We start from the raw sequence: 26,414 nt of genomic DNA, 5'->3' as shown, positions 1-26,414 counted from the left end.
CTCAACAAAATCCTAAACTGAATTCTTCTCCTGTGAACAAGCAGAAACTTGCCAAGAAAATTATTAAAGGTGTGCTCAGGCTGGAGAAATTACTAGGTCTGGTGAGTTAAATAGCTTTTTTTGGTTATCTTGCTATGAATAGGACAGCAAAACAAAATGACAACACACTGAAAGCTGCTAAGTTTAAGCTCTGAGGAATGCAGAAAATGAGACAAACCATTTTTTGCCCTGCTAAGTAGTACCTTTTCAGACTTCAGAAGTGGGTGAGTAACTTTAACTCCCAACAGCTTCTAAAATAGCAGCTATATTCTTAACACAACCTCGTAAAGCATGTTTTAATAGCCACTTATTTTGGAACTGGATTTTCTCTTGTCTACTGTGTGTTGAAACAGCTGTCACAATGGAGATACTCAGTGAACTGTCAGCTTTGATTAAAACAATTTTCCATTCCACAGCCTGGTGACAAGCTTATTGCTTTTTGAGTACTGGATGAAGTGAGCCACCAGTAGTGGAATACATTCTATTTCCCAGTGCTTGTGCAATTTTTTTTAAAAAGGGGTACGTTCTGATTAGCTATGAAGACCCCAGACGACAAAGCTGGCACTGGAGTCAGGAGGATAACTGTCCTTTGGAGGCAAAGAGTTCATGTTTACTCTTCCATTTGGAATATCACTGTTATCTCTTTGCTACTGCTACTAAGAAAGGGAGAGAGTCACCCACCACAGGTTCTGCATATATGTATTAAAAAAGTGAAAGGCATCTGACAAATGAACATTTTCGCAGCTTTGTTTCACAGCATATTTTGCACATCTCCAGTTTCCTTTACCTTCAGGCCCCCGCACTGTTGTGAGCCAGCAGTTGAGGAAAGGACAAATTGAGAAAGAAACCCTATTTGAAATTATTTGTACTTTAAAATATAGAAAAGATCTAAAGGTACCCCTTGCAATGCTGCTACTTTTCAGCAGAATTCTATCATGCTTAATAAAAATTAAAGTCCAGTAAGCACAAACTTATTTCTACGTGAAATGTGAAGATCTAAGACACTTCAGGACTTTAAAGATATTATACAAAGACTCTGACTTGAATCTGAAGATACCACTTCACTGTTCTAATAGCAACACTAGTAGAATAGCACTTTCCTTGGCAGAGGAGAGTATCATTTCTGCCCAATCCTCCTTCCACTGTAGCTACTGCTGAGGGTCTGTGCCCCCTAAAAGTGGTGAGAAGGGAGAGTGCCCCATTCTGCAGATGTTTTATTATTCACAGGATAGAGGCAACCCAGTGGCAAAATCAGACTTGCTTTTCCTCTGAGATCTCTTGTATAAAATGTTCTTAACAGCAGATTATGTAATTTGAAAATTATTGGTTTAAATTGCGTGCTGATGCTCTCTAAAAACTTTAACCCAATTCAAGTGTCTAGCTCAAATATTCTCCAAACTTTCAAGTTGTGGACACTTTTCAGGAGAGAAATTCATCACGGAGCACTACTGTCACCCTTATGCCAAAGGCACGTAGGTGCATTCTTGGCTGTTTTTATCTAACTGTATTTTTTAAGCTTTTAGTTTTTTATCATGCACATAGCAAAAGTACAAATTATTTTAAATTCTCAATAGCTTAAATTCTGATCAAAACATTTTATAAAAAATTAGAACTTTAAATATTGTTTTTTTCAAAACATCACAAATTCACAATTTTGAGATCTCTTTGCAGAGATGCTTGGATATGTTTACTGGAGCACCAAGGGCTCTGAAGAAGAAGAAGAGTTTGGATTTCTATCCCCCCTTTCTCTCCTGCAGGAGACTCAAAGGGGCTTACAATCTCCTTGCCCTTCCCCCCTCACAACAAACACCCTGTGAGGTAGGTGGGGCTGAGAGAGCTCCGAGAAGCTGTGACTAGCCCAACGTCACCCAGCTGGCGTGCGTGGGAGTGTACAGGCTAATCTGAATTCCCCAGATAAGCCTCCACAGCTCAGGTGGCAGAGCTGGGAATCAAACCTGGTTCCTCCAGATTAGATACATGAGCTCTTAACCTCCTACGCTACTGCTGCTAAAGAGCACTGTATGGGAACCACTGGTTTAGCTTATTCAGCATGACCTTTTTATTATTTGCAATTGCCAGGATAGTTCTTGCATCTTTAATGTAAGCTTACTATCATTTCCTGATTCTACTTCAGTCACTTCAGGTACTCCTAAAAGTAGGATTTTTCAGTATATGGAAATAATGCAAGAGTGATGCCAACCTTCAGAACCCTTCCAAAGGCTTGTGCTGATATCCTGTATGGAAAAATAAAAGCTCATCCATAAATCTAGCACCTTATCTTCAGAGGTACACCAACTACTCCTAAAAGTGATTGCAACTAAATAAAATATCTGTAGTAATATTTACTCAAATCCTTCGGACAACTATTTTAAGGTACACGAAAATGTGTCTGTTCAAAGTCCAATATCTGATTTTATTGTTTCCAAACTGTATTTACAAAAACCTCAGTATATTCATGTGTTCGATATCTTACAGGTCCCTATAGAAAACACCCTTATTAAAACTGCAATCATATAATTTAGGTTTTACACTTCATTGTAGTCACAGATCCATAAATGACAGAAAAGCTCTTTAGTAGGTTTCCAGTTTCACTGCCAATATACATTACAGTTACTGGCTTAATCTTTACGGACAGCAAGGTGAAGTGATGAAATTAAGTCGGCAGCAAATGAAAACTGGATGTTTCTGTAGAACAGAAAGTGCTTTTATGAATTACCTTGACTTCCTGATAAAAGGGTCAAGTGATGCACAGTTTGCAACTTGTATTTGACAGAAAGTCTTAACTTTTGTAGACTTTTTGAAGTTTCTCGGCTGACTCTGACTCCACGTCAGATTAAATATTCCCATTGATGGGCAGGTGTTATACAATCTGGATACGTATCTGGAAGGGTATATTCACAGCATATACCCATTAGCTGCAAGGTCTCTTTCAGGGAATAATTTCCAGGACATGACTTCCAATGACATTGGGATATTTCTTAGCTTAAAAAAAAGATTTCTTCCTCATTCCACCATGGCTCGTTTGCTGCTTTCCAGGAGCAGAAGGCCAGTCTCTGGGACAAGCGCACTGTTCCATTTCCGTGCGCACGAAAAATACTGTACCAGTTTATACAATGCCACATTTCAACACTAAAATGGCATGTCTCCTGTGATTTGTCTGGCTACCTGTTCATCTGTTGTCTCCTCTTTCTCTTTCTCGCGATCTTTGTTCCAGTCTTTAAGGCCTTCTGGAAGTGAGGTGTCTTCATCTAAGCTGCCTGTGCCTTCAACAAATTCTTCGTAAGTAGATTTTTCAGCAAATGGCCTGGGACCAAGCAGTTCGATCATATCGCTCTTATCCAACACCTCCTTCTCCAAGAGTCGTAAAGCAACCTAGAACAAATCAGATTACACCTAATTAAGTTCCTAATTATTTGGCTTTCATAACGGACAGAAGAGTAATCTAGCTTTTGAAATTTCACTAGTGTGTGGTCAGAACCTAGAATCAAGAGCAACAGACTACCAGCAGCTAGTATCACACGTTCTAAGTAGCAACTAGTATGAAGTCCCATGGAAATTATACGGGACAAGCGGGGCTCTGCAAAACCTGTGTGTGACGGGGTAGATCGGATTTCACTCTCACTCACATTCCAGCTCAGCGGTAGCAGGGGGCTGCTTTGGGCAGGCCTGGAGGGGATCCGGGGATCCACCACTGCAATTCCATGACAGCTGCACATCCGGGGTCCGGCTGGAGGCTGCCGCCAAAGGAAGTGCGTTCTCTGCAACACTTTTTTATTGGGGTGGGGTGGGGGGAAGAATTTAAACCCAATTTAAACCCAAGTTTTCTAGAAACTTGGGCAGTAACCCAAGTTGGATGAAACATCTGTTTGGGGTAAGCATGCCCCAAAGTATCCACACATAGGGGGCACACTTGGGAATTATTATATAGGATGTCCAATATACCCAGTGATTTTGTCTGCAATCTCCAAGACTCAAATGACACTGTTCACTTTCTGTGGATAAAGGAGTTGCAGTAAGCCCCGCATATTCATCTCCTCTACACGCATGCTTTCTCCACTAACGTAGGAGGAAAATGTTTGCTCTTGTAGAGGAAAATGGGACCACCAGAGCTGTGCTTGAATTATGACCATTACTTTCTCATCAATCTGATCACAGCAGTTTTGTTAAATATCTGTGTTCCAGACAAATAAGCAACAATATTAACAATTTATTTAGGCACGTACCTTTTCCACTTCAGCCTTCTTTTCAGTCAGAAGGGACAATGTCAGCTCATAAGCTGTGTTAATAAGCTTTCGCACTTCTTCATCTATTAATCTTGCTGTAGCCTCACTGTATGGTTTCTCTAACACCATGTCTCCTTGCCGAGGAAGGTCAAATGAGATCTGGCCAACTTTTTCGTTCATGCCAAACTGAACGATCTGAGGGTTCAACAGTATAGCAGATACATTGGTGCAATGTTGTTTCTTAAAAAGCCTGAACTATGAGTGACAACATGTAGAGCTTTTATTCCAGCTTTGGTTATTTAGCCACAGCAGTCACTGCTGACCACATTGAACATTTACATGTTTAAATGTGAACTTCTAAGAAGTTCCAAGGAATCATTAGGATTATTTCTCTACACACCTCTTCAATCAAGATCTATGTTTACCCTTTAAAACATGTGCATTACTCTTCATGCTTTGTTAAGTTCTCTGCTCTTTAAACACTCCTTGAATACTACACATGTGTTGAACTATTAAATAAAAGCAGCAAAAATGGTATCATTCTCAGGATATTAAAACTGCTTCTGCATACTGTTAGCTACACTCCAAAAAAGCAAACAGCCACCCCAAATCTTCCATGTCCTTCAGTATTTTAAAATAATTTGTTAAGTCAATTTATAACAATTTAATAATATGTACACTAAGATCCAAACAATGCCAAGATGATGATGTTGGATGCCAAGAAGAAGAGTTGGATTTATATTCCCCCTTTCTCTCCTGTAAGGAGACTCAAAGGGGCTTACAAACTCATTTCCCTTCCCCCCTCACAACAAACACCCTGTGAGGTAGGTGGGGCTGAGAGAACTCGGAAGAACTGTGACTAGTCCAAGGGGTCCCAGTAGGCATGTGGAGTGCACAAGCTAATCTAGTTCACCAGATAAGCCTCCACAGATCAAGTGGCAGAGCAGGGAGTCAAACCCGGTTCTCCAGATTAGAGTGGACCTGCTCTTAACCACTACACCACACTGGCTCTTTTGGAATCCATCAGATAAAGAGATGAATCAAGTGTACAGTGACAGCAATAGAAAGCAAAAGAGGCTTACAGAAGAAACACAAACCTGAGCATATGCACTCTGAGTAACTTTCCTTAGATCATCTTGGGCTCCTGTTGTAATTCTGCCAAAGAAGATTTGTTCTGACACACGGCCTCCCAAAGTCATGCACATTCTGTCAAGCAGCTGTTCCTTGGTGTACAGATACTGTTCTTTAGGCAAGTACTGAGCGTACCCCAATCCTTTGCCGCGTGGAATAATAGATACCTTGTGCCAGAGAGGAAACAAAAAAGGCATCCTAATGTAAGACAGATCTGTGCTTCACATTATGATTATTCCTGCAAGGATGCATGTAAATTAAAAAGAAAAGCAGTTGTGGTTAATGTTAGCTATTATGAGACACAAGTTAAAATAGATCAAGAGTACTCTGAAAATCAAGACTAGGTTGACTGGATCATCATTAAAGGTCAATGTAGCTCAGAGTATAAGAAAAGGGAGCAAATGAATGTCTCTGCTGAGAAATCAGATTAAAAATTCAGTCTTGTTTTCACCACATATCTTCTCCTACCTCAGCTGCTACTTGTGTGGAAGTTGTGGCTCAAGGAGGAGCAGTAAAATGGGAGGAGACATTGTGTTGTTCTTCTCAAATTCTGTACCATTCTGGTTAGTTTGGTGAGTGCAGGAGTAATAGATTGCTTGGAGTTCAGGGAAATGAAGGGATATCTCCTCCCCTTGACACAGGGGTTAAGATCATAATAAATTCCACAAGTACTTGGCATTGAAGTGCCGAATGAGAATGCAGCTGTGTGGACACCTGTGCGGGAATCTTGGATCACACCACTATGAGCGTGTGCTAGACCATCTGCACCCGTAATCAAACTCTTCATTTCACTAACCCCAAGCAAGGACACCCATCGGTGGAATGCTACCATTTCTCAGACTCCTTGTGAGTGTGTGGTGCCTCATGATTCAGACTTTATCCTAGCACAAAAACAACCTCTGATGTAAGTCAAAAGATCCACTGCACATTTCTGCCTACCTACACACAATGTCCAATAGTCTTCTATTCTGGTTTGTACGAGAACATTTCAGTCACGAATAGTTTGACAGTGACAAACTGACTCTCCTCCACCAAGATTTACTTAGCTAAAAGGAATAGTTGGGCTGCATCATAATACTCAGTGCAGCTAACCATAAAATGCTCCACAAGCCCAAGGACATATCTTTTGGCACAAGAGGCTCTTAATAATGATTGCTTATCAAGCCAACCTACCTTCAGAAGTGGATCAGCATGTTGCAGAAACCATCCAGCAACGGCGTGTCCAGCTTCATGATAGGCTACTGTCTTTTTCTCCTCTGGCTGCAGAACTTGGGTTTTCTTTTCCAAGCCTTTCATTTAAAGAAAAAGTTTTTATTACACACATTACACCCAAATAGTTGAAAAAACAATTTCTGTTTCTCGTCCTTTTGGGATTCTGATTCTCATGCATCACACAGTCAAAAAAGGAAAGAAAAGCAATATTTTTAGGAATTAATGAGATAGCACCCTTTCCATTTTTCTCTCCTTTCTAACATCCCTTGATTGAGGGATTGAAAGTCAAGGCAGAAGACAATTTTTCACTACAAATATTCACTACAAAGCAACACAATTATTTAAAGACAAGGAACTTCAAAAGAACATTGCCACACCAATGGTGCTGATAATGCAGTCTCAGGAAGTTATTCTCTCACCTCCTATCACTCGTTCAATTGCTTGTTCAAAGTGCTTTTGGTTTATGGCATCTGAAAGATGTCTGGCAGCAATCAAAGCTGCTTCATTGCACACATTAGCTATATCTGCACCTAAAAAAACCAAGAGAAGACAAACAGAACTACTTTTAGTTACAATATTCATCCACAAAGGAGATAATTTTAGATTTTTTTCTAAAAAAATAGTTAACATTCCAGTGGAAAAAAAATATTACTAGTAACAGATTAAAATTTATTTGTGCCTGCAACTTTAAACTATCTATTAAAGCCATGGTTCATTTATATACTATGCTAAAGCAACTCATTCTGTATAATTATCCAGCATTAAGGGTTTGTCCTATATATTTAAGGGAAATTTATCATCTGGGATTCAGACAGTTGGGAATTCAGACAGTTTCTTTAGGTACATCCTTTGAAGTTTGTTTTTCTTTGAACAGCAGATCGCCCTGCCACATGAGACTCCCCTTGAGTTCCAAAAAGATATGCAGAATGGAGGGCTTCCTGCTTATATTCCCTTTGGGAATATAAAGCTACTAGAACAGACCTTTGGATCCAGTCAATGTCTTTTAAAAGACAGAGGCTTATGACAGAGGCTAAATTCCCGCCATCCTGGGAAATAAAGCACTACAATACTCTTTTAGGTGCCAACTCAAAATTTAATGTTCAGAAGAGGAAACAGCAGTTGTGCCCAGCACACTTTTAAAATTGGAGTCAGGACAGATTAATCTTCCAGAAGGAAGATGGAATGAAGGAAGGGGGCACACAGAAAAGAATCAGAGTTAGATAGATAGTTTATTTACGGTCACTGACCAGCAAGATCCAAAAAATTAAAATCAGAGTTATTTACAATGTGGATCTGAAACTTCCCAACGGAACAAAGGCCCTTTCCGCACGGGCGCGAGTACGGGGTGCGTCGGCATAAACAATGCAGAGGCACGCCCCCCCCCCCCCCGGGGACCGTTCGCATGGACGATCCAAGTAGGGGTGGAGGTGGCGGTGCAGCCTTTGCACAGGCTGCACCGTCCCTGAACACCGTCCCTCGTCTCCTGGTGCATCACAGGGGCTGTAGTTTCTACGGGCAAGCAGGAAACACCTGAAACCTGGGTTAAACAAAAAAAGTCGCTAATGTCGTGATTTTCATTTAACCTGGGTTCTGGCCAAAAAAAATTGGTTAGAAGTCTGGGGTGGGGGCAGTTCTATGGGATCTTCCCCCCCCCCCCATACTTTAAAAGGGGCATTGACCCATTTTACTTGGTCCATGCAGAATCACCCTAAGTGAAAGATCAGAAGGTGAGAAATACTTCATTGTCATGAGGCAGTCAGCCAATTTGTACACTGAATTCTGACCACCCATGGGGACAGCAAGCACAACAGAGTTTTGAAATGCTGAGGTGGACTTCCCTTGAACTGCTCGAGAGTCACTGCAGATGGTTGGCAAAGGTCATCTCTGGCTCATTATTTTCTCTTTTTGGTGGCCTAGTATATACGGTATTGCCTTCTTATAAAGAAACATGAGAGCAATGAAGAATAAACGTCCACTATATCACCTCTGGTTCATGGGATGCCAACAAGTAACATATTATACCAATTCCAAAATAATGAATGTTTCATAAGAGTACCTACCTGAAAATCCAGGCGTCAGAGAGGCAAGTTTCCGTGCTAAATTATCTTTATCCAAGCTACTATCCAACTTCAAGGGTCTTAGGTGAACTTTGAAAATAGATGCTCTTCCCTTTATATCTGGTGGCCCTAAAGGAGTTTAAAAGAAAAAGATTTTTTAAATCTACTGTTTATGAAAAATGTTCTAAGCATTAACAGTTCTTACTAATCTGCAGCAATGTAGTTAGAACTAGTTCCAACATGCTTCCCATAAAACTCACTGCATGACCTTCAGCACTTTCCATCTCATCGGCCTCACAGGGGCTAAATTGGAATAACCCCCATGTATGCCACCCTTAGCCTCTCCCAGGGTTATAAATGTGAAATAAAAATATTATGTCCTCCCCAACATGGGGGGTAGCTTACCAATAAAGATTTGTCTATCAAACCGTCCAGGCCTCATAAGCGCAGGGTCTAGGATATCTGGTCTGTTGGTCCCTGCTAGAATAACTACATTTGTTGTAGTATTGAACCCTAGGAACAGAATAAAAACCAAGCACCTAATTATGTACAAGTACGACTGCTATGAGCACACACAACCTTTTCACAACCATAATAAGTGCACTTTTGCATGTTTACCAAGAAAACCATTCTGTGACCTTGGGTCCACTCACGCAGATCTGGTCAGCCTCTCGTGCTGCGTCTCATTCTGCTCCCAAAGGTTCGCTGACCCTTAGGACTGGGGGCCGCAGCAGGAAATTTTACTCTTAACTTGGAACTGCAGTCTGCCATTGCCTGCCTCCACATCATTCACTTAGTTACTCAACAAACTAAAAAGAAAGGGAACTTTGCCATTTCAAACAACTTTTAGAATGTTTTATTTCAAATGAACAGATAATGAAAACCTCTTTGCTGCGCTGAGGAAACATCAGAAGTATCAGTCTGGAGATGACTGATTTGATAGTACTGATAGCACGAATCATAGCACCTGGAGAAGTTGCTTTACCTTTTTTTTGCCATCAAGTCAGAGCTGACTTGCAGCAATCTTGTCTCTTAAGGCAAGAGATGTTCAGAAGTGGCCTGCCACTGCTTGCCTCCAGATCACACGCTTAGCATTCCTTGGGAGGTCTCCCATCCAAATACCTGCCAGGGCTGAGGCTGAGAGTGTGTGACTGGATTAAGGTCATCCAAGAAGGTTTCCATGGCAGAGGGGATTCAAACCTGGGTTTCTGAGATCCTAGTCTGAAACCTTAACCAGTACACCACACTGGATCTCTTACTTTTAACTATCCCTTTTAACAACATGTCATAGCTCTTTATTGTACTTTTAACTATAACCCCCTCCCCCAAGAAATTTACTTGATAGCACTCGTATCAGAGCTACCGTATATACTCGCGGATAAATCGAGTTTTTCAGCACCTTTTTTTGTGCTGAAAAAGCCCTCCTCGACTTATATGCAAGCCACTGGCAGCCGCCGCCACCTGTCATCCCCTTCACTCACTCATCTTTTTCTTTCCCTGCAGGCTCTACAGGCTTGGTTTCAGGGAAGCTGCTGCTCCGGGCAGCCTGTCTCTATCTTTCTTAAAAGGGCAATGCTCCTTTTAAGCTTAAGCAATCTTTGGAGCATTGCCCTTTTAAGAAAGATAGAAACAGGCTGCCCGGAGTGGCAGCTTCCCTGAACCGAGCCTGCAGGGAAAGAAAAAGATGAGTGAGTGAGCAGCAGCAGCATCGAACAGGTGGCGGTGGGCAGGAGCCTGCTGGGCGCCCCACAGGCATGCGCCCAGCATCATGGGTGGCCCCAGCTCTTCCCTGCCCCCGCCTGCTCTGGCGTTTCCTTGCTTGCAAGCAAGAAAACGCCAGAGCAGCCAAAGGCTGGGGCTGCTGTGGGGATCCGGGAGGCGGGGGTGACCGGTGGGGAGTGGGCACCCTGGCTCTTCCCTGCCCCCGCCTGCTTTGGAGTCTCCTTGCTTGCGAGCAAGGAAACGCCAGACAGAGCAGTCGTCTGCTTTTGGGGTTTCCTTGCTTGCAAGCAAGGAAACCCCAAAAGCAGGCGAATGCTCTGTCTGGTGTTTCCTTGCTCGCAAGCAAGGAAACGCCAGAGCAGCAAAGGGCTGGGGCTGCTGTGGGGATCCAGGAGGCGGCCGGGGGGGGGGGGGGGGTGATCTGGTAGGGAGCGGGCACCCTGACTCTTCCCTGCCCCCGCCTGCTTTGGAGTTACCACCCTAGACTTATACATGAGTCAATAAGTTTTCTCAGTTTTTGGTAGTAAAATTAGGTGCCTCGCTTATACACGGGTCGACTTATACACGAGTATATACGGTATTTCCAGAGCAATAGTTTGTTTACAACTGAGGTGTTGCTCTAATATACAAGGGGAGAGGTGTACCAGGTTTACAAAATGAAATAGTTACCATCCATTTCAACCAGTAGTTGGTTGAGTGTGTTTTCTTGTTCACTTTGCCCTCCAAAGTTACCCCTTCCTCTCTTCCTTCCCACTGCATCTATTTCATCAATGAAGAGAATGCAAGGGGCATTTTTACGAGCCAGAGCAAATAAATCCCGAACCTGTAAAAGAAAACACAAAGTATTTTCAATCATGTAATGCTATCCACCCAATTTTCCTAGACTTTAGAATACACCACCAAAACTATATTCATATTCTTCAAATATGGATACAAATGGGGTAATTTGCATGACTATTAGGAAGATTATATTCTAGCCAATATGATAATAATGAAATAAACTAAACATTCACCTTCACAAAACTCTAGAAAACCATGGAAAGTAGCAGAACAAAGTTTTTATGTCTAAATAGCAGCTTGAAATAAATGTTTTGTCAGAATGAAATGCTACATAGACTTCACCATACACAGTATAAAAGAAAAGAAAATCCAATGGCGTTTTGTAACCTGTTCTTAAACTCACCATCAACTCCTGCTCCTCAAGCTACTTATAAAGATTATTTACGGCTCAGGCAACCCCATAACTTTATAACAAAGTATGATCTAATGATTGGATTTCTGATAAGAACTAAGACACATGGAATGAAGTTATTACATACTTCAAACATACCAAACAATATATTTACTGAATCTCCTTTATTGTTTTCTAGGGCATTATTATTGAGAGTATGCCAAATTATGACAACCACGGGCAAGCATGACTAGCAAGCACGGCTAGCTCCCGTATACTTATTAGAAAGATGGCAACCATTTACTGCATGTTGGAACAGAAACCAGCTGTACTAAAGAGTGATGACACAATTGTTTATGTATGCTGTAACACAACTGATTAAGATATACAGCAGAAGACAATATTTCTATGATACTTCTATATTCTCCGGCTTTTGCATCACTGTTTTCATTTATATTTTAAAAGCTACAACACAAACTATGACAGCCATTCACCTCACACTGAACTCTTTCTCCTCACAGTCCCAGAGAAAGCGTAAATGACTGGACTGGCTGACTAAATCTTAGTTAACACTGCAACCACATTAAATTGTCAGGGTTTAATAGTCTCCCTGAAGTGGGGATAATATTCAACAAATTCTAACCATCTCTCTTTACTGTGGAGTTGTAAACTGCAAAATCCGTTTCAGGGAATTCTTTCTGGACAGTTTGTGGCATGTTCCTGCTTAAACACCTAAACATGAATGCCTTGCTAATACCATACTTTGCTGGGACAATAAACAGCTTTTCCTAACAACATTTTTCAGACGTTGATTAGCTCACTGTTGCTGTGTCAGTTCTCAGCCTTGCATATGTTGCTAATGTGCTGCTGATAAATAAAGCCACTCTTCCAACAAATGCAGTAGCTATGTTTATATTATACTTCAATATCCCTAACATGATTAATTATTAATATGAAGTAAAAAAATTGCAGGCCACAATAGCAATAAACTTTTCTAGCACCTGAGTGTTCTATAACTGATAGTTCTTAATTAAAATAGTTGGGCAATTGATGCAGGCTATTGCATAACCATGTTTTTGGCCTTGCCAAACTAGAGAGCGGCCTTTAGCAACTGACACTGCAATAACTTCAAGCAGAGACATAGAGCTTACCTCTTAGCTTAGGACCCACACCAACAAACATCTCTAGGAATTCAGACCCATTGACTGTAATAAAAGGAACACTGGCTTCTCCGGCTGTGGCTTTAGCTAGAAGTGTTTTCCCAGTGCCTGGGGGTCCTGTCAAAATGGCTCCCTGAAAGAGGAAAAAATTAATTTCAAATTATAAGAACTTTAAAATAGATTTATTTATTTTGAACTCTACCAGTCCTGTGTTTCCCTTAAGAATCTGTGACTTCATGACAGCAACCAAACACAAATGTTTCAATTTCTTATCTTGTTACAGCCCCCATTTAATCTGGTTTTTGTATATTTAGGTCCCCTACAACCCTTCCTTTTTTTCAGAAGCAGAAAATCTCACCTTTGGGATCTTTGCTCCAAGATCTTGATATTGCTTTGGGTTTTTCAGAAAGTTAACAAACTCCATTATTTCCAGTTTGGCCTCCTCACAGCCAGCGACATCTTTGAACTTTACATCTATTTCATCCTTTAGAACTTTGGCTGTTGTTTCACCCACGCTGAAGAGTCCGCCCATTCCCCGTCCCGTCCGGCCCATTCCAGCAGGTCCTCTTCTTAACGTGTAGAGCAAGAAGCCAACTATCAGCACTGTTGGCAGCATACTCAGAAGAAATGAGCTGAAAACATGGGTAAATGCCGACAATTAGGAACAGATTTTTTTCATAGCACAGAGGAAAGACAGAGACAAGCAAAAGCTCATGCACAAAGGTATTTTCTCAGCAATCACCCCAGGGAAGTGTGATTGCACTGAAAATACGCTGTGTTATTACTACACACAAAGATTGCTATTACATACAAAGATTTCTGTAATAAAAGAGTTCACAGCAGCTTTTTTAGCTCTGCCTTCTGGTTTGCTTCAAGAAAGAAGCAACTTAATTCCTGTCACATTTCAGGAATTCATCCCTTTCTAAGTCTAGTGAATTTTAAAAATATATAGATGTGTTATTTATAGAAGTCAGAGTAATAGCAAAAAATTGTTTTGCAGAATAAAACTGAAAATGTGTCATTCCTTTCCAAACCATTCCCCAAATAAGATCTACCAAGAGTCAGGGGTAAATGTTTGATGATTTCTGGCAAGTAAGTTGCTGAAAAACACAGGCTCCATTCCTTGGTTTGGAGAAGGGCCTGATGTTTACCTTTTTCAAGGTGAGAAAGGATCTGCCCTAAAATCCTCCAATACACAAAGGAGGCTCAAGGGAGACATGGAGAGTTTTAGTCTCTTGCACTAATGTTTAGAGAAGAATTATGGCAGGCTTCTGCCATTTTATACTTTTTTCTGGCTCTAGGAGGAACAAGAGCTATCCCTGCTTTTCTCTCACGCCAGAGGACCTGGGGGAGGAGGACAGAGGGAAAAACTAGGAGACAGTTGCTGGGAAGGAAAGCCGGTATTTTGGTGTCTCGGTTCACAACTCTTTCTTTTTGTCATTACAAGGTAGCAGGATGATTTACTTAAGGAAAGCTTATGGAAAGGGAAAACCAAAGATTGGGCAAGTTTTAGGAAGATCCAAGGACTCATGAAAGTACAGCTATGAGCCCCAGATTACTTTAGACGTGCTTTTCTTGAATTGCAGCCCACTCCCAAATATCTCATAGCAAATTGATTTTGAAACTGATGGAAGACTCAAAAGCAATTAGTGATACAACATTAGCTTGAAAGAAAAAAAATCAAGAGATGTGTGTGAACTTGAATTGCTCTTTGGATCGCTGCAACTATTTAAAATGGGATTTAAAAACAGTACTTTTAAAGGGCAGCTAGAAAGTAATTGTTTGTTTAGAATGTAATGTTTACAATAACATCTTAGAGATAACCACCAGGTAACAGAAACAGCTGCTCAGAGAAATCTGTTTACTTTTGCTGTCCAATTACAACAGTCCAGTGACAGTCACTCAACACTTTTTGTAGAGCAGCTGGTCTTACAATGGTGCCATTATTCATGATTTAGTCTAGCAAACTGAGCTTTTAAAAGACAGCAAAACTGCCAAAAAGAATGGACCAAGGCAATATACAATAAACTATCACAATTCCCACTGTGTCCAGGTCTCACCCATCACTCTCTGCTGAATATACTACAGGCAATCTGTTCTCTCCTTCTATTCCCATCTCAAGCTGCGCAGTTTCCAAGTTTCGTTCAAAAGTGTCCACACTTCCAATATTAAACCAGACATATTGCTGTAAAAAGGGATAAACAAAACCCAATTTAGACCAGACCAGCTATTTGTTGTGGAAGTTCAGAGCTATCGCCTGATGGAGGTGGGACTATATGGGATATGGCTCTCATTAATAAAAGCAGCTGCTGACATCAGAGATGGGAATTATCATAGGGTGGGAGAAATACACCAGTCATTCTTAGAAAGGAGGCTGGCTTAACATAAATATCTGTACATTTATTATAAATATCTGTTCATTTTGGATTTTCTCTATCTTCAGTTTTCAGTGGAAACTGTGTCCTCAGGAAGTTGGGTAGGGTTAAAGATTCCTTTGACTTCTTGTCACCACAAGAAACTGCATATGCTCTGAGGAACAAGCTACAGCATAGGTACTGTGTTTAACTTAATTCAACTGCACTGCTTTTTGTTTGAAGATCTCTGTTGTTGTTGCTGTGTGATTTCTTGTATTTTGTTTTGCCTTTTTCCACCCCTATTTAATCCAGTCACGCTTCCCCCTTTTTTCTCTTTTTTCCAATAACCTATTTATAAAAGCATTTTTAGGTTTCACTAGAGCAATCTATTTCTCTTGCATATTTCTCTTAATCTGTTTTCCATATACTAGACTACATGGACGCTACCAGCTTTGTTATAAGGTATTTTGTTATTGTTCTAGTACTGCATTAGAAGACTACTGCATTTGTCAGGGCTCACTCTAGAGCAGGGGTAGGGAACCTGCGGCTCTCCAGATGTTCAGGAACTACAATTCCCATCAGCCTCTGTCAGCATGGCCAATTGGCCATGCTGGTAGGGGCTGATGGGAATTGTAGTTCCTGAACATCTGGAGAGCCGCAGGTTCCCTACCCCTGCTCTAGAGGATCTCAGGAGGTCCTGAGTGGTGGTGGTGATGATTTCCAGGGTACTTTCCTGGAAACTCTTGGTCTAAAGGAGTTTTCCACCAAAGAAATACCCATCTCCTCTCTTCCTACCATAACATTACACAAAATTAAATGTACAGCTCCATCTATGCCTATTTCTTCAGGATTAAATCCCACTAAATTAATTGGTGTTTACTTCCAAGTTAGTGTACTTAGAACAGCGTAGAGCCTTCAGATTTCACGAAACTAAGCTTAAATTAGAAATAACCAACCCCTCATTTTAAAGGCAAATTAAAAAATACATTTACTGGATTTTTTTAAAAAAAATCCAGTAACATCAGAATATAAATTTTACAGAGTTTTGAAGCACACAGAAAATTTTATATATTCTTGATATATAGCAGACATTGTTTCTGCCCAACAACTTAGTTTAAAAGTCAAACTTCTATTTAACATTTTTTAAGAATTTTACCCCATTTAATGCATTTAGCCAAACTAATACAAGTTACCCCATCAATAGGTGACTTTCCAGGAGTAAAGACCACTCTGACAAAGCGCTTGTTAACTACTTCTAGCTTGTCCACCTGTGAAGACACAGAAGAAATTATGAACAACTCCCAGTGTGCATGTATTTAAGCAATAATAAGGAGTTTGTAACAGCAAAATAATCATAGTAGAACTATCTTTTCAGAGGCAAATGATTAGGATTTTAACGGCATTCTTAACTTCATTCCTCACCAGCCCCGTAGAGCTTCAAAGGACTTGAACAACTGGAGGGCTGAATGGCCCTGACAGAGGCCAACCAGGGTCTCTAAATAGGGATCTGCCATAGAAACACATGAACCAAGGAGTATACATGTTTGTACGACTTAAAGTACAAGTTGGACACGCTCCCCACAGGTCTGTTTCTTTCTGCAGTCCCTCTGCAACATCAGTCTTTTTCTAGCCAATCGCTAATGTCTTTTTTTCAGCTGGGTGAGAATAGCTGTAGGAAGAAATGGCAGGTGCAGAAAGGTTCAGCACCCACAGCCACCATCGTCTATGCCCTCTCAAGTGTAATATCACCATCAATACTTTGGCCCCAATGTTAGAAACAGCTCTCCATACCAGACCATGAACCCCAGTGGATCAGACACATCTGCAAGACAAAGTACAATTGGTAGGACTTTTGGTTTTGAAACTTAGGCTATGGGATGTATCTCTTCTGGCACAGCAGAAAGGTATCTGAATACTGCCCTGCCCCAGTTTATACTGGTACAGCCCAACTATTGTTGGGGGCTAGTCACCAGGAAAATACATTGCCCAATTTGAAAGAGCCATAGACTGCTTTCAAATTCAATTCATGGTGCTGTTATGACCTTCAAAACCTTCCTTGACCTGGGACCCAGATATGTGAAGGACCATCTCCCTCCATACTCCGCTCTGTGCCAACTAAAGTCATCTGTGGCTATTCCACCACTTAGAGTGGCCCCTCTGCCACAGATCAAAGCCTGTTCCATAGTTGTTCTGGCTCTGTAAAATGGACTCCCTCAAGAGTTGAGGGCAGTCCCTCCTTGGAGAGCTTCAGGAGGCACAGCAAGGTCTGCCTGTTTGCCAGAACTTTTGAAGGTGTTGGCAGCGGCAGAACTGCTGGTGATCCCTGGCCCTGCGACAATGCGGCTGGCCTCGACCTGGGCCAGGGCCTTTACGGCTCTGGCCTCTGCCTGGTGGAATGCTCTACCTCCAGCTGTCCGGGCCCTGCGGGACCTTGGTGAGTTCCGCAGGGCCTGTAAGACAGAGCTATTCCACCGGGCTTTTGGAGGGGCCGGCCGCGGTCCCATCGCCCCCCACTGAAATCAAAGCTGCCTGTCTGGATCACCTTGGTTGGACCCTAATTCCATCCTGGCCCCTGCCTACCTCCTCCCCTTCTTTTTTCTTCTTTTGGCCTTTTAGATCGGGCGCCTGTGTGTGTATGTTTTACACAATTTAGTTGTTTTAATCTATTTATTGTTATTAACTGCTGTTGTGTTTTAGTGGATTCAGTTTTTATGCTGTATTAAATTGCTGCTGGAAACAGCCATGTTGTGAGCCGCCTCGAGCCCTTCGGGGATGAGGCAGCCTATAAATTTAATTAATAAATAAATAATAAATTGACAGGCATATTTTAAGGGAGGAAGCTGGTGTTTCCTTCCTTGGGCTGTCTTGCTTTGTTACCCCTTGTAAGGAAGGTCATAACTTGGGCTCCTCCTCTGCCTGCTATGTGACAGTGGTATTACACAACTTCCTGTCATATGCTTCGAGCTCAGCGGATCAAGTGGGCGGGAGTAAAATATGGGTCCAAGTTGCAACCACTGCTTTAACTGAAACTGACTTATATTTTCCAGATTTTACAGTTCTTATCAGTTCATACGCATCTACAACAATCGCTGCTTACTAAGAATCTCCTGCAGTACTTACCACTCCTTTTGAAAGATAGTTGTTGACAAAGTCTTTCCATGTGATTTCTCTCCCAGCATTTCTGAAGAAAAAGTAATATGTAACACCAGCCCAGAAAATAGTACTGCCCATAAAATAGAAACGAAATTCTTTGTCATCCCAGGGAAACTCCCCCTACAAAAAAAGGGAAAAAAGAAAAAATGGATTAGGATAAGCTGTTCTTACATAGGACTATTGATTTCCAGTTTTACAATTCAATGAAACCATGGGATAACTTAAAATTACCTACCCACAAGCCCTTCCCTTATCACTTCAATTAAGAGGACAGTTTGTTAGGTACAGAGCTGCACCTTTGCCCTGTTTACCTTCAATCAAGGGCTGATCAGCCCCTTGGACAGGAAGCTGGGCTTGTAGGCCCTGCATCATCAATAGATGGAAGGACAGTCCTAGGCCTGGATCTTTTAACAAACTGAAAGCTGTATTGAAATTACATGTGTTTCCCAATAGTCACACTCACCCTAGTGACTGACCAGGCCCAGATGCATGCAAGGATTGCTCAAGCACAGAGTTCCAACGATGGACAGTAAAACTTTGCCTGTCTTCATTCCCTCCTTTGTAGAGCTGATGACATCATGGTCCTGTGAGTCTTTCTTTTGACTTTTATTCACATCGCTCTGCCCTTCCCCCTCAGCCCGAATATACAGGCTTGCCCAGTTCTTGCTTGGCACCAAATCTTTCTTGGTGATAGCCTAACTGGTTCAGACTAGGCTTGTTGAGCTCCAACCATTTCTGCTGCTTCGGGGCCACTTCCCCTTATGTTGTAGTGCTGGCCAGAGGGCTGGAGATGCTTGACTCCATGGAAAGGTCACCTAGCACGTCACATGGGTCATAGTGGCATTGAACAAACTGTTGGCATTGAACAAACTGTTGGCATAGTGGCATTGAACAAACTGGCCAGAATGCTGTAACTCTGGTCCTCAGCCTGCCTTTCTGTTTTACACACACGTACACCCACATGCACAAGCCACTATTTTTAAATGTGGCCGATAAAACTACAATCACTGAATACATAGTAAGTATCAGGAAGTGTTGCAAGTGAGTTGGTTTTCTTTTGCTCTGGAATGCTCACATTCATGCACACAGCCACCCTTCCTAATTCCAACATAAATCAGATGGTGGAAGACAGAAAATATACAGTTAGCTAAAAGGAAATAACCTCAGTGTCTTGAAATAGCTTCGTTAAGAAGGTTAACATACAAATACCTTACATAAAGCATTTTCGTATTTGTTTCAGCTGTGGGGCAGATGGGAGGGGGTATACCTGGAGCCAAAACAAGGGATGCAAGTGCTTTGCTACATGCTATATTGAAATGAACATGGATGCCTGCTCTGGTAAGAGCTCACTGGACCACAAATATATCCACAAGCACAACACACCGCTAAACAACATACTTCACACAACCTGTTTCAGAGTGACTGAACAGCATCATTTAAATAGAATTTCCACTCAACAGAATTTCCAACGTGAACTTTACCTGAGTATCATTAACTGAAATGATCACACGTCTTTATTGGCAAACCTCACAAGAGCCAATAACCAATATTTAGAACACAAGAATGTCATGCTCAGTCTATTGGCTCAATTTAGCTTTAAAGAAGGCCATGTACTGGCACATTAGGCAACACCAATACAGACTACCACCAGCTGACCAGAAGGTGGAAGAGCCACCCAGCCACCCTCACCCCCTCATGCTGACCTTTTGTAATCTAGACCACCAGCCAGTATCTTCTTTCTTGCCACCTTTTTTCCCCCCGCTGCCACCAGTGCCGCCACTGCTCCCTCCACCTCCTCCAGTGCTGCTTCTGGCAGGCCGCTGGGAATTATTTGGTTTTACATCTAAAAAAGAAAAAAAAGTAAGATTCTAAAGCCCTTCATAAATTCTGTCATACTTGTATTTTCCGAGAGTTATAAAGCTAATAAAGGTCAAATGAGACACTCCAGTAAATAAGGAGCTACCTACAATAACTGCTGCTCAATATCGAATTTCTTTCAACCTTAAATCTGGTAAAAGTTGTATCATGACATGAACCTCTGCATGATCTAATGTTACAGGCTGCTGGCAACACAGGATGTGGAAATGAAGGATATTATATCACTACATGAGCTAAGAAACTAGAAACTATAAAGGGAAAAACTAGATGGGAGGCAGCCGTTTTCAGCAGAAACACCATAATATTTAGTTTGATAGTAGCAATCAGATCTTATAAGAGCTGATTACCAGCATGAGGTATGAGCTAGAAACTCCTCTGCACAAATTAGGACTCATACAGAAAATCCAAGAAAACTGGCATTTTTGAAGGATAAATACTTGAATTACTAAAAGCTACCCAAGCCAACTTATGCTTAGAACAGGACATGTCAAAATTTAAATGGTGAGAGCCCATTCCAAAGGGTTTGAGGGAGCACCATGCCCTCGCACCAGTGTGCTTGCATTCCCCAGGGCACTCACCCCAGAGGAGGAAGAGACACGCTGGCAGCCACCCATTACACAGCTTCACCACTACAGAACCCAGAACTCCAGGCTGTGGTGGGGCTGCGTTAGTGTCCCACTTGAAAACCAGTGTGGGAGGGGGTGGCCAGGAAATTCCCAGGGGCATAGTCATCTCCCTTCTGGGACTGAGAGCCAGTAGCATGGTGAACCACCCCTTAGCTTATGCCTCCCTTTGGGTAGTGTATGTCCTGTGAGCCCTATGGGGCTTTTGGGCAGCGGAGAGGTTTCAGGGCTTTTCCATGTTCTCCGCATCGCCAAAAAGCCCTTTTGGAGGAGTCGATGCATCAGTGCCACGCCCTACCACCTCTGGGTTTGGATAGCTGAAAGCTCTTCAGAACACACATCACAAGATACTTGGAGAAAATCACTCTGCTGTAAAAAACTTATGGCCAAGGTTCTAAGGAACAAAACCATATCTAATCAGATACAGACTTCTGCTCAGATTGCAATTAGTTTTTTCTTAGAGAAATGTTCCACACTCAGTTTTTCAGGTCATGCCCATCATTTGACCCATCAATTAGACATAAAGTTCATTATTAAGATACAAGTAATTGTCACTAGGACAAGAACATAAACAATTTTATTTCAGGAAGCAAGCTCTGTGTATGCCCCTGCCTTGTCACCCTGCCTCCTGTCACTGTGCATACAGAAGATTCAGTTCCTTGCTTCAGATCACAAACTGACACCAAAATCATTACTGGTAAGCAACTTCAAAAACTACACAAGATTGGGAATGTAAAGGGGGATAGCAGCATTAGTTATTTCAGATTTAAAAAGATCTTTAGATCTTTTTCTAAAGATCCCCCTCCCCCTAGGGTAGGCAGGCAACAACAAGATGACAGGCCCCCTTCCCATAACTTTCCCCAAAGGGTGGGTAGCCCATGACCAGATGATGGGCCCCCTCCCTGATCCTCCTCCCTCCCCACCCCCCTGTGGGTGGGCACCTTTAAATCTTTTTATATTTGGGAACAAGCTGTTCCAGATATATAAAAGCCTGATAGAGAACTCAAAAGTTGTATTTAATAATTTGAAAATGGAACTACAGCAAGGCTATCTAAAAGGTAAGATGACTGCTGCAAAATATAAGCCAACCATAGGAACTAGATCACTGTAAAAGGAGTCTTCTTCATAATAATGTTCTGTGATGCAATTAATATCTACAGTCAGAGATAGGACTTGGATGGTGGGGTGTGTGTAAAAACAGGAGTCTGTCACAGCTTTAATTCATAAATAGTCAAAATGTATAGCAACAGTATTTATTCTAAACAGAGGTCACAGACTGAACAGATTCTTTGTACCTTTTGTGTCTCCATCTGATGCTTTTGTTTCATTAGCTTTTTTCTCATCAGGAAAATATTTTTCAAATCCTGTTAAGAGGGAAGAAAACAAAAGTAAAAGTCACCTATGTAATATAGGGAATGCAAGTATCTGGGCAGAAGTAAGGAGAGGGAGATGGGAGATCCTCACAGTTCTCTCAGAGGACAGAAGAGAAGCTGATTTTCCTGGCTTTCCATCTGTGCTCCCTGAGAATGCTCAAAAAGTGAGGTGGGGAATCGGGGGATCTGTGCGGGCAAAAACTCCATTGCAAAATGGGAGGGAAGAGGTGGGAGGGGGAACAATTCTACATCATGTCAGCAGTATTCCTGCTGGTACAAAACAGATGATGATGATGATGATGTTCTCAGCTCCTCTGGTGCCCTTTTGATACTCATAGGGAACTGCTGAGGGAAGGGAGAGATCCCAACAGCTCCTTCCACATACAGTACACAATATCCATCTCCATGTCTCCACTTTTGGGAATAAGTCAGAAAGCAAGCAAGAACAAGGTGCAGGCTTGATTCTTATCAAGGAAAGGAGGGACTATATTTTCTGGATCCAATGAGCCTTGGCTTTGAAAACAGATTCTTGATCTGTTTCACAAATCAAGCAATGGGAAGGTTCCATTTTTTACATGGCTTGGCCCGGTTTTGTGCATACAAAAAGCAGGGTGACTAAAAGGATTCTGGGTGCCAGTGAAAGAGGAGCTGAAGAATGACTTGTTATCAACTGAATGGGATGGACAGGAAAAGGACACCTGAGGCTCTGGAACTCATACAGGTGGTGATGATGAGAAAACAGGGGAGGGGAAATTAATGTTTGCATATTATCAACCACAAGTCTGGCTGCTGACCATTCATCTTCAGTAAACATTCTAAAAGTTACATGACTTCAGAAGAAGGCGTTATGCATTGTTGAAATTATCAGCCTCCTTTCTTTTGGAAACCTTCCACACAAGCAGCTTCAGAGGGCAGAAGGAGATATTTTCTAAGATTAAAAAGCAAAAAAACAGATCAGCCTAAGACAGGGAACCCCAAGACTTTTAATCACTTATTTAGACCACTGATACCCTGCCTATTTACAGATGAACACTCAAGGCAGTTTACAATACGAAATCCATATGAAGCAGTGAAGGACCTCACAGCACACTGGCAGCCAACACAGTTGTACTTGCAGCTGCCAGACCCTATCAACACTCTGAACACAGCTGAACAATCTTCAAAAGCAGCTTCATGCAGAGACTTAAGGATTATCCTATAGATACCATGTGGAAGATCCACTGATTTCAGCTAACTGGGTTTCCCAGCCTGATCCACTATTGTATGGTATTAAATATCTGACAAATGCCTATTTTATGAAGTTACAGCAATGCAGGCAAAATAGAAACCAAATATTATTTTGTGTAAAAGGCATTATGATTAGCAGATCATAGTTTTCTCTATTCAGAGTTAGCTGCAACTACAATCCTTGCCATCAACAAGACCAGCTCCACAATAAAAGGATTCAGTGTTCTATAAGCCTCTCTACAGTGTTACCAGGCAGCAATAATTACCTTTCGGAGGTTGGGAGCAGAGTCGTCTGTAAGCAGCAATTACATTTACAAGGGCATTATTTCGACTTGCAGGAACCTGGGTGGCAATTTGGTCTTGAAGCTGAAAAATTAAGAGTAATCTCTATAAGAATAACGAACTGGCTTTATACCATTAGATATGTACTATCCTAAAGCTGAACATTAACATTAGTGTTGGTAAACACATGCCCCAAATAAATGCAAACAATTTCACCTATAGTTTGGGAAAGTTTAAGGCATATATAATCCTGATTATGAAACACCTTATGGGACAGAAAAGCCAATGACATTGCATTTCATCATTGGTTGTTATTCACATGTTATTTTGTACCAGTGCAAGCTCTATGTGGAAGCAACTAGTAAGCTGCTCAAGCTTGTACTATGGGGATCTGGTACAAAGCAACATAATTGCGAAGTCCCTTCTTACACACTGAAGGTCTGGTTATTTAACAAAATTCATCTAACTGTAGCCCTGTCCTTACGCCAATATGATGCAAGAAACACATTTTTAATAGCATTGCTGTATTTATTTGGCACATTTACACATCCCCCTTCAACCAAGGATATCAGAGCAGCATACACGGGCCTTCTGCGTTTTATCCTTACATCAATCCTGAGAGAAAGGTTAGGTTGAGAGAGAGAGCATGTGTGTGTGTGACTGGCCCAAGATAATCCAATGAGCTGTGTAACACCTGGGCCTACCCAGATCCCAGCCTAGAACTCTAAGCACTCACTATACTATCTTTCAGTGTTTTCAGGAATGAACAGTTATCTTCTGGCCACAACATAATCATGATGTACAAAGGCTACTCAATCTCTTAATGGCTGCTAGCATATCTAAAGATCACTGTGTTGTAATCCTGTGTATACACTCTTGCTTAAGAACATGTGGTACCTATCCAGTCCAGCATCATTTGCAGGACTCTCATCTGACCAGAAATTGACTGGTAGACCCTGCATAATAGGCCTGGGAAATCTGCATGCAGTTTCCCAAAAAAATGCAGAATATGACTAGCAAAGGAAGAGAAACTGTACTTCTCTCCCTAGTCTGATAAGTAGGAACTTACCATCAGTTAAACCGCCATAACAACCTCTTAGCTCACTTCAGCCTCCCATTTGCTTACACATTAGAGGAGCCGATCGAGAGCTGAAAGAGAATCAGCACACCAAACAGCAATCAGGAAGAGCCTGGAAGAAATTTCACCTCTCCCTTAATTTTACCTGGCGGCCAAAGCCTAGCACCTCTCTCTCAACCTCACCATCTGTATAATGGAAACGGTGGTCTATATTTACCATACGAAGCAATTGCAAAGACTATAGGACAATTGCGTATAGCTCTGAGCACTGGAAAACAAGCATCCAGCATTTACTGTCGTGGCCTTCGTGAGACCTGCAATTTCAACCTGTAGCGGGGAAATCAACACAGGCCACAAAGGCATTCGACGGAGGCTTCTCGAGAAGGCTGCTGTGCTCCCGGGCGGGCCCTTCCTATGATAGGGGGCGGCGGCCTGGAGCCCCCGGTGTGTCCTTGCCTTGTCACTCACCAGCCTCGGGCAGGGCGAAGGCGCCGTCAGGCCGCGGCTCCAAACGACTTGTTGCTGCTGCTGAGGTCCAGGGAGCCCGCTGGGGGAGCAGCGGCGGCGGCAGCAACCCCGCGACAGCCACAGGTAGCGGTGAGCCATGGCGAGCCAAGCGGGGCCCCCTTACCCAACCCACCTCTCACTCACTCTCACACATAGAGATACACGCGCGCGCATACGACATCAGAACCCGCCTCCGGCGCGCCGTGTGACGTAACCACGTCTCTCCACTCACAACCCCTGCGTCGCACGTGCTCCCTCACTTTCTGTCCCCCACTTAGAATGTTACTAGTTCCATTAAGGGTTTTGGGTGGTTCTTCGACGATGTAGCAGCAGTTTCTTCCTTATAAAGTTAAAATGAAAAATAGCCACTGTTTGCCTCAGCGGAAGTGGATGGGCCATAGATGCAATCTTGTGTCCTGCTCTCGTGCACTAGTTGTAAGCCTCAGGGACTTCCGTGCCCGTAACGGGCGGAGTTTTACCAAGGCAAAGGCAATACTGTGCTGAGATGGTCTGCGTTACATGGTATGGATTATTCGGTAGGTATAATTCCGGCAGAGCAATCGTGTTAGTCTGCTGCAGCAAAATCTGGAAGAACTTCTGTAGCGCCTTCAACCTAGACCCAGAACTGACTTCATCAGATGCATTAGACCTGTCTTTAGGAGACTATAAACCTCTCTCCGCTCTCGCTTTTCTGGTGCTTGTAACTTAAACACAGCATAAATTATATCTCCATGCATCTGACGCAAATCAGCTCTGACTCAGAAAAGCTGACACTGGAATATATTTTGTGAGTCTTTAAAGGGCCACTTGGCTCTTGTTTCTGCGTGGGGTTACAGTGTTTTCATGGCCAATTCATGAGCTAGGTTAGCAGCTTCTTGGTCAACTACCAAGGCTCAGTCTTTTGTTTAAATCATCTGCAGTATAATCCAATCATGTATATGCTTACTAATAAACAAATATCCCACCAAGCCCAACGGAGCTTTTTCTGAAATACTTTAGTTAAAAATACTACTACTTCATAGGAGAGGGGAGAAACTTTCACCCGTCCAAAAATGAAGATTCTCAGTGAAGTCACGCTCAATGAAGTCACGCATACAACCTCGCCCCCTCCCCCAGGCTGGGACTGCTCCCCCCTCCAGCTGAGTCACTTTGACACAGCTTGGGAAAGTGCCGAGGTCCTGGACATTTTGGCAAGCGCCGAGGGCGTCCGTAGGTTGCTTTCAG

General features: G+C 42.3%; 1 protein-coding gene across 1 annotated transcript; it reads right to left on the bottom strand.

The window, feature by feature from the left end:
* Positions 1–2,431: 2,431 nt before the first annotated feature.
* Positions 2,432–25,363, bottom strand: AFG3L2 (AFG3 like matrix AAA peptidase subunit 2). The gene is made up of 17 exons (XM_048508245.1): positions 25,152–25,363; positions 23,590–23,689; positions 22,019–22,087; positions 19,926–20,065; positions 18,190–18,342; positions 16,263–16,337; positions 14,776–14,900; positions 13,074–13,347; positions 12,696–12,848; positions 11,054–11,207; positions 9,068–9,175; positions 8,666–8,791; positions 7,025–7,135; positions 6,567–6,682; positions 5,360–5,560; positions 4,263–4,457; positions 2,432–3,411 (listed from the first exon to the last, which is right to left on the bottom strand). The coding sequence occupies exons 1-17, from the start codon at positions 25,287–25,289 to the stop codon at positions 3,169–3,171; spliced, it is 2,481 nt and encodes an 826-aa protein (XP_048364202.1). The 5' UTR covers positions 25,290–25,363; the 3' UTR covers positions 2,432–3,168.
* Positions 25,364–26,414: the final 1,051 nt, after the last annotated feature.

Source organism: Sphaerodactylus townsendi, linkage group LG09 (assembly GCF_021028975.2).
Source record: "Sphaerodactylus townsendi isolate TG3544 linkage group LG09, MPM_Stown_v2.3, whole genome shotgun sequence".
In the NCBI taxonomy this organism is placed as follows: Eukaryota; Metazoa; Chordata; class Lepidosauria; order Squamata; family Sphaerodactylidae; genus Sphaerodactylus; species Sphaerodactylus townsendi.
Note: the sequence above shows the minus strand (reverse complement) of the source record. Positions and strands in the feature narration are given on the sequence as shown.

Coding starts and splice junctions, on each gene's coding strand:
- AFG3L2 (XM_048508245.1), bottom strand. CDS start 25,289: ATGGCTCACCGCTACCTGTGGCTGTCGCGGGGTTGCTGCCGCCGCCGC. Junction 12,849..13,073: donor TTGGAGCAAAGATCCCAAAG/GTGAGATTTTCT, acceptor TTCCTCTTTCAG/GGAGCCATTTTGACAGGACC. Junction 4,458..5,359: donor CTCAGAGTGCATATGCTCAG/GTTTGTGTTTCT, acceptor TTGAACCCTCAG/ATCGTTCAGTTTGGCATGAA.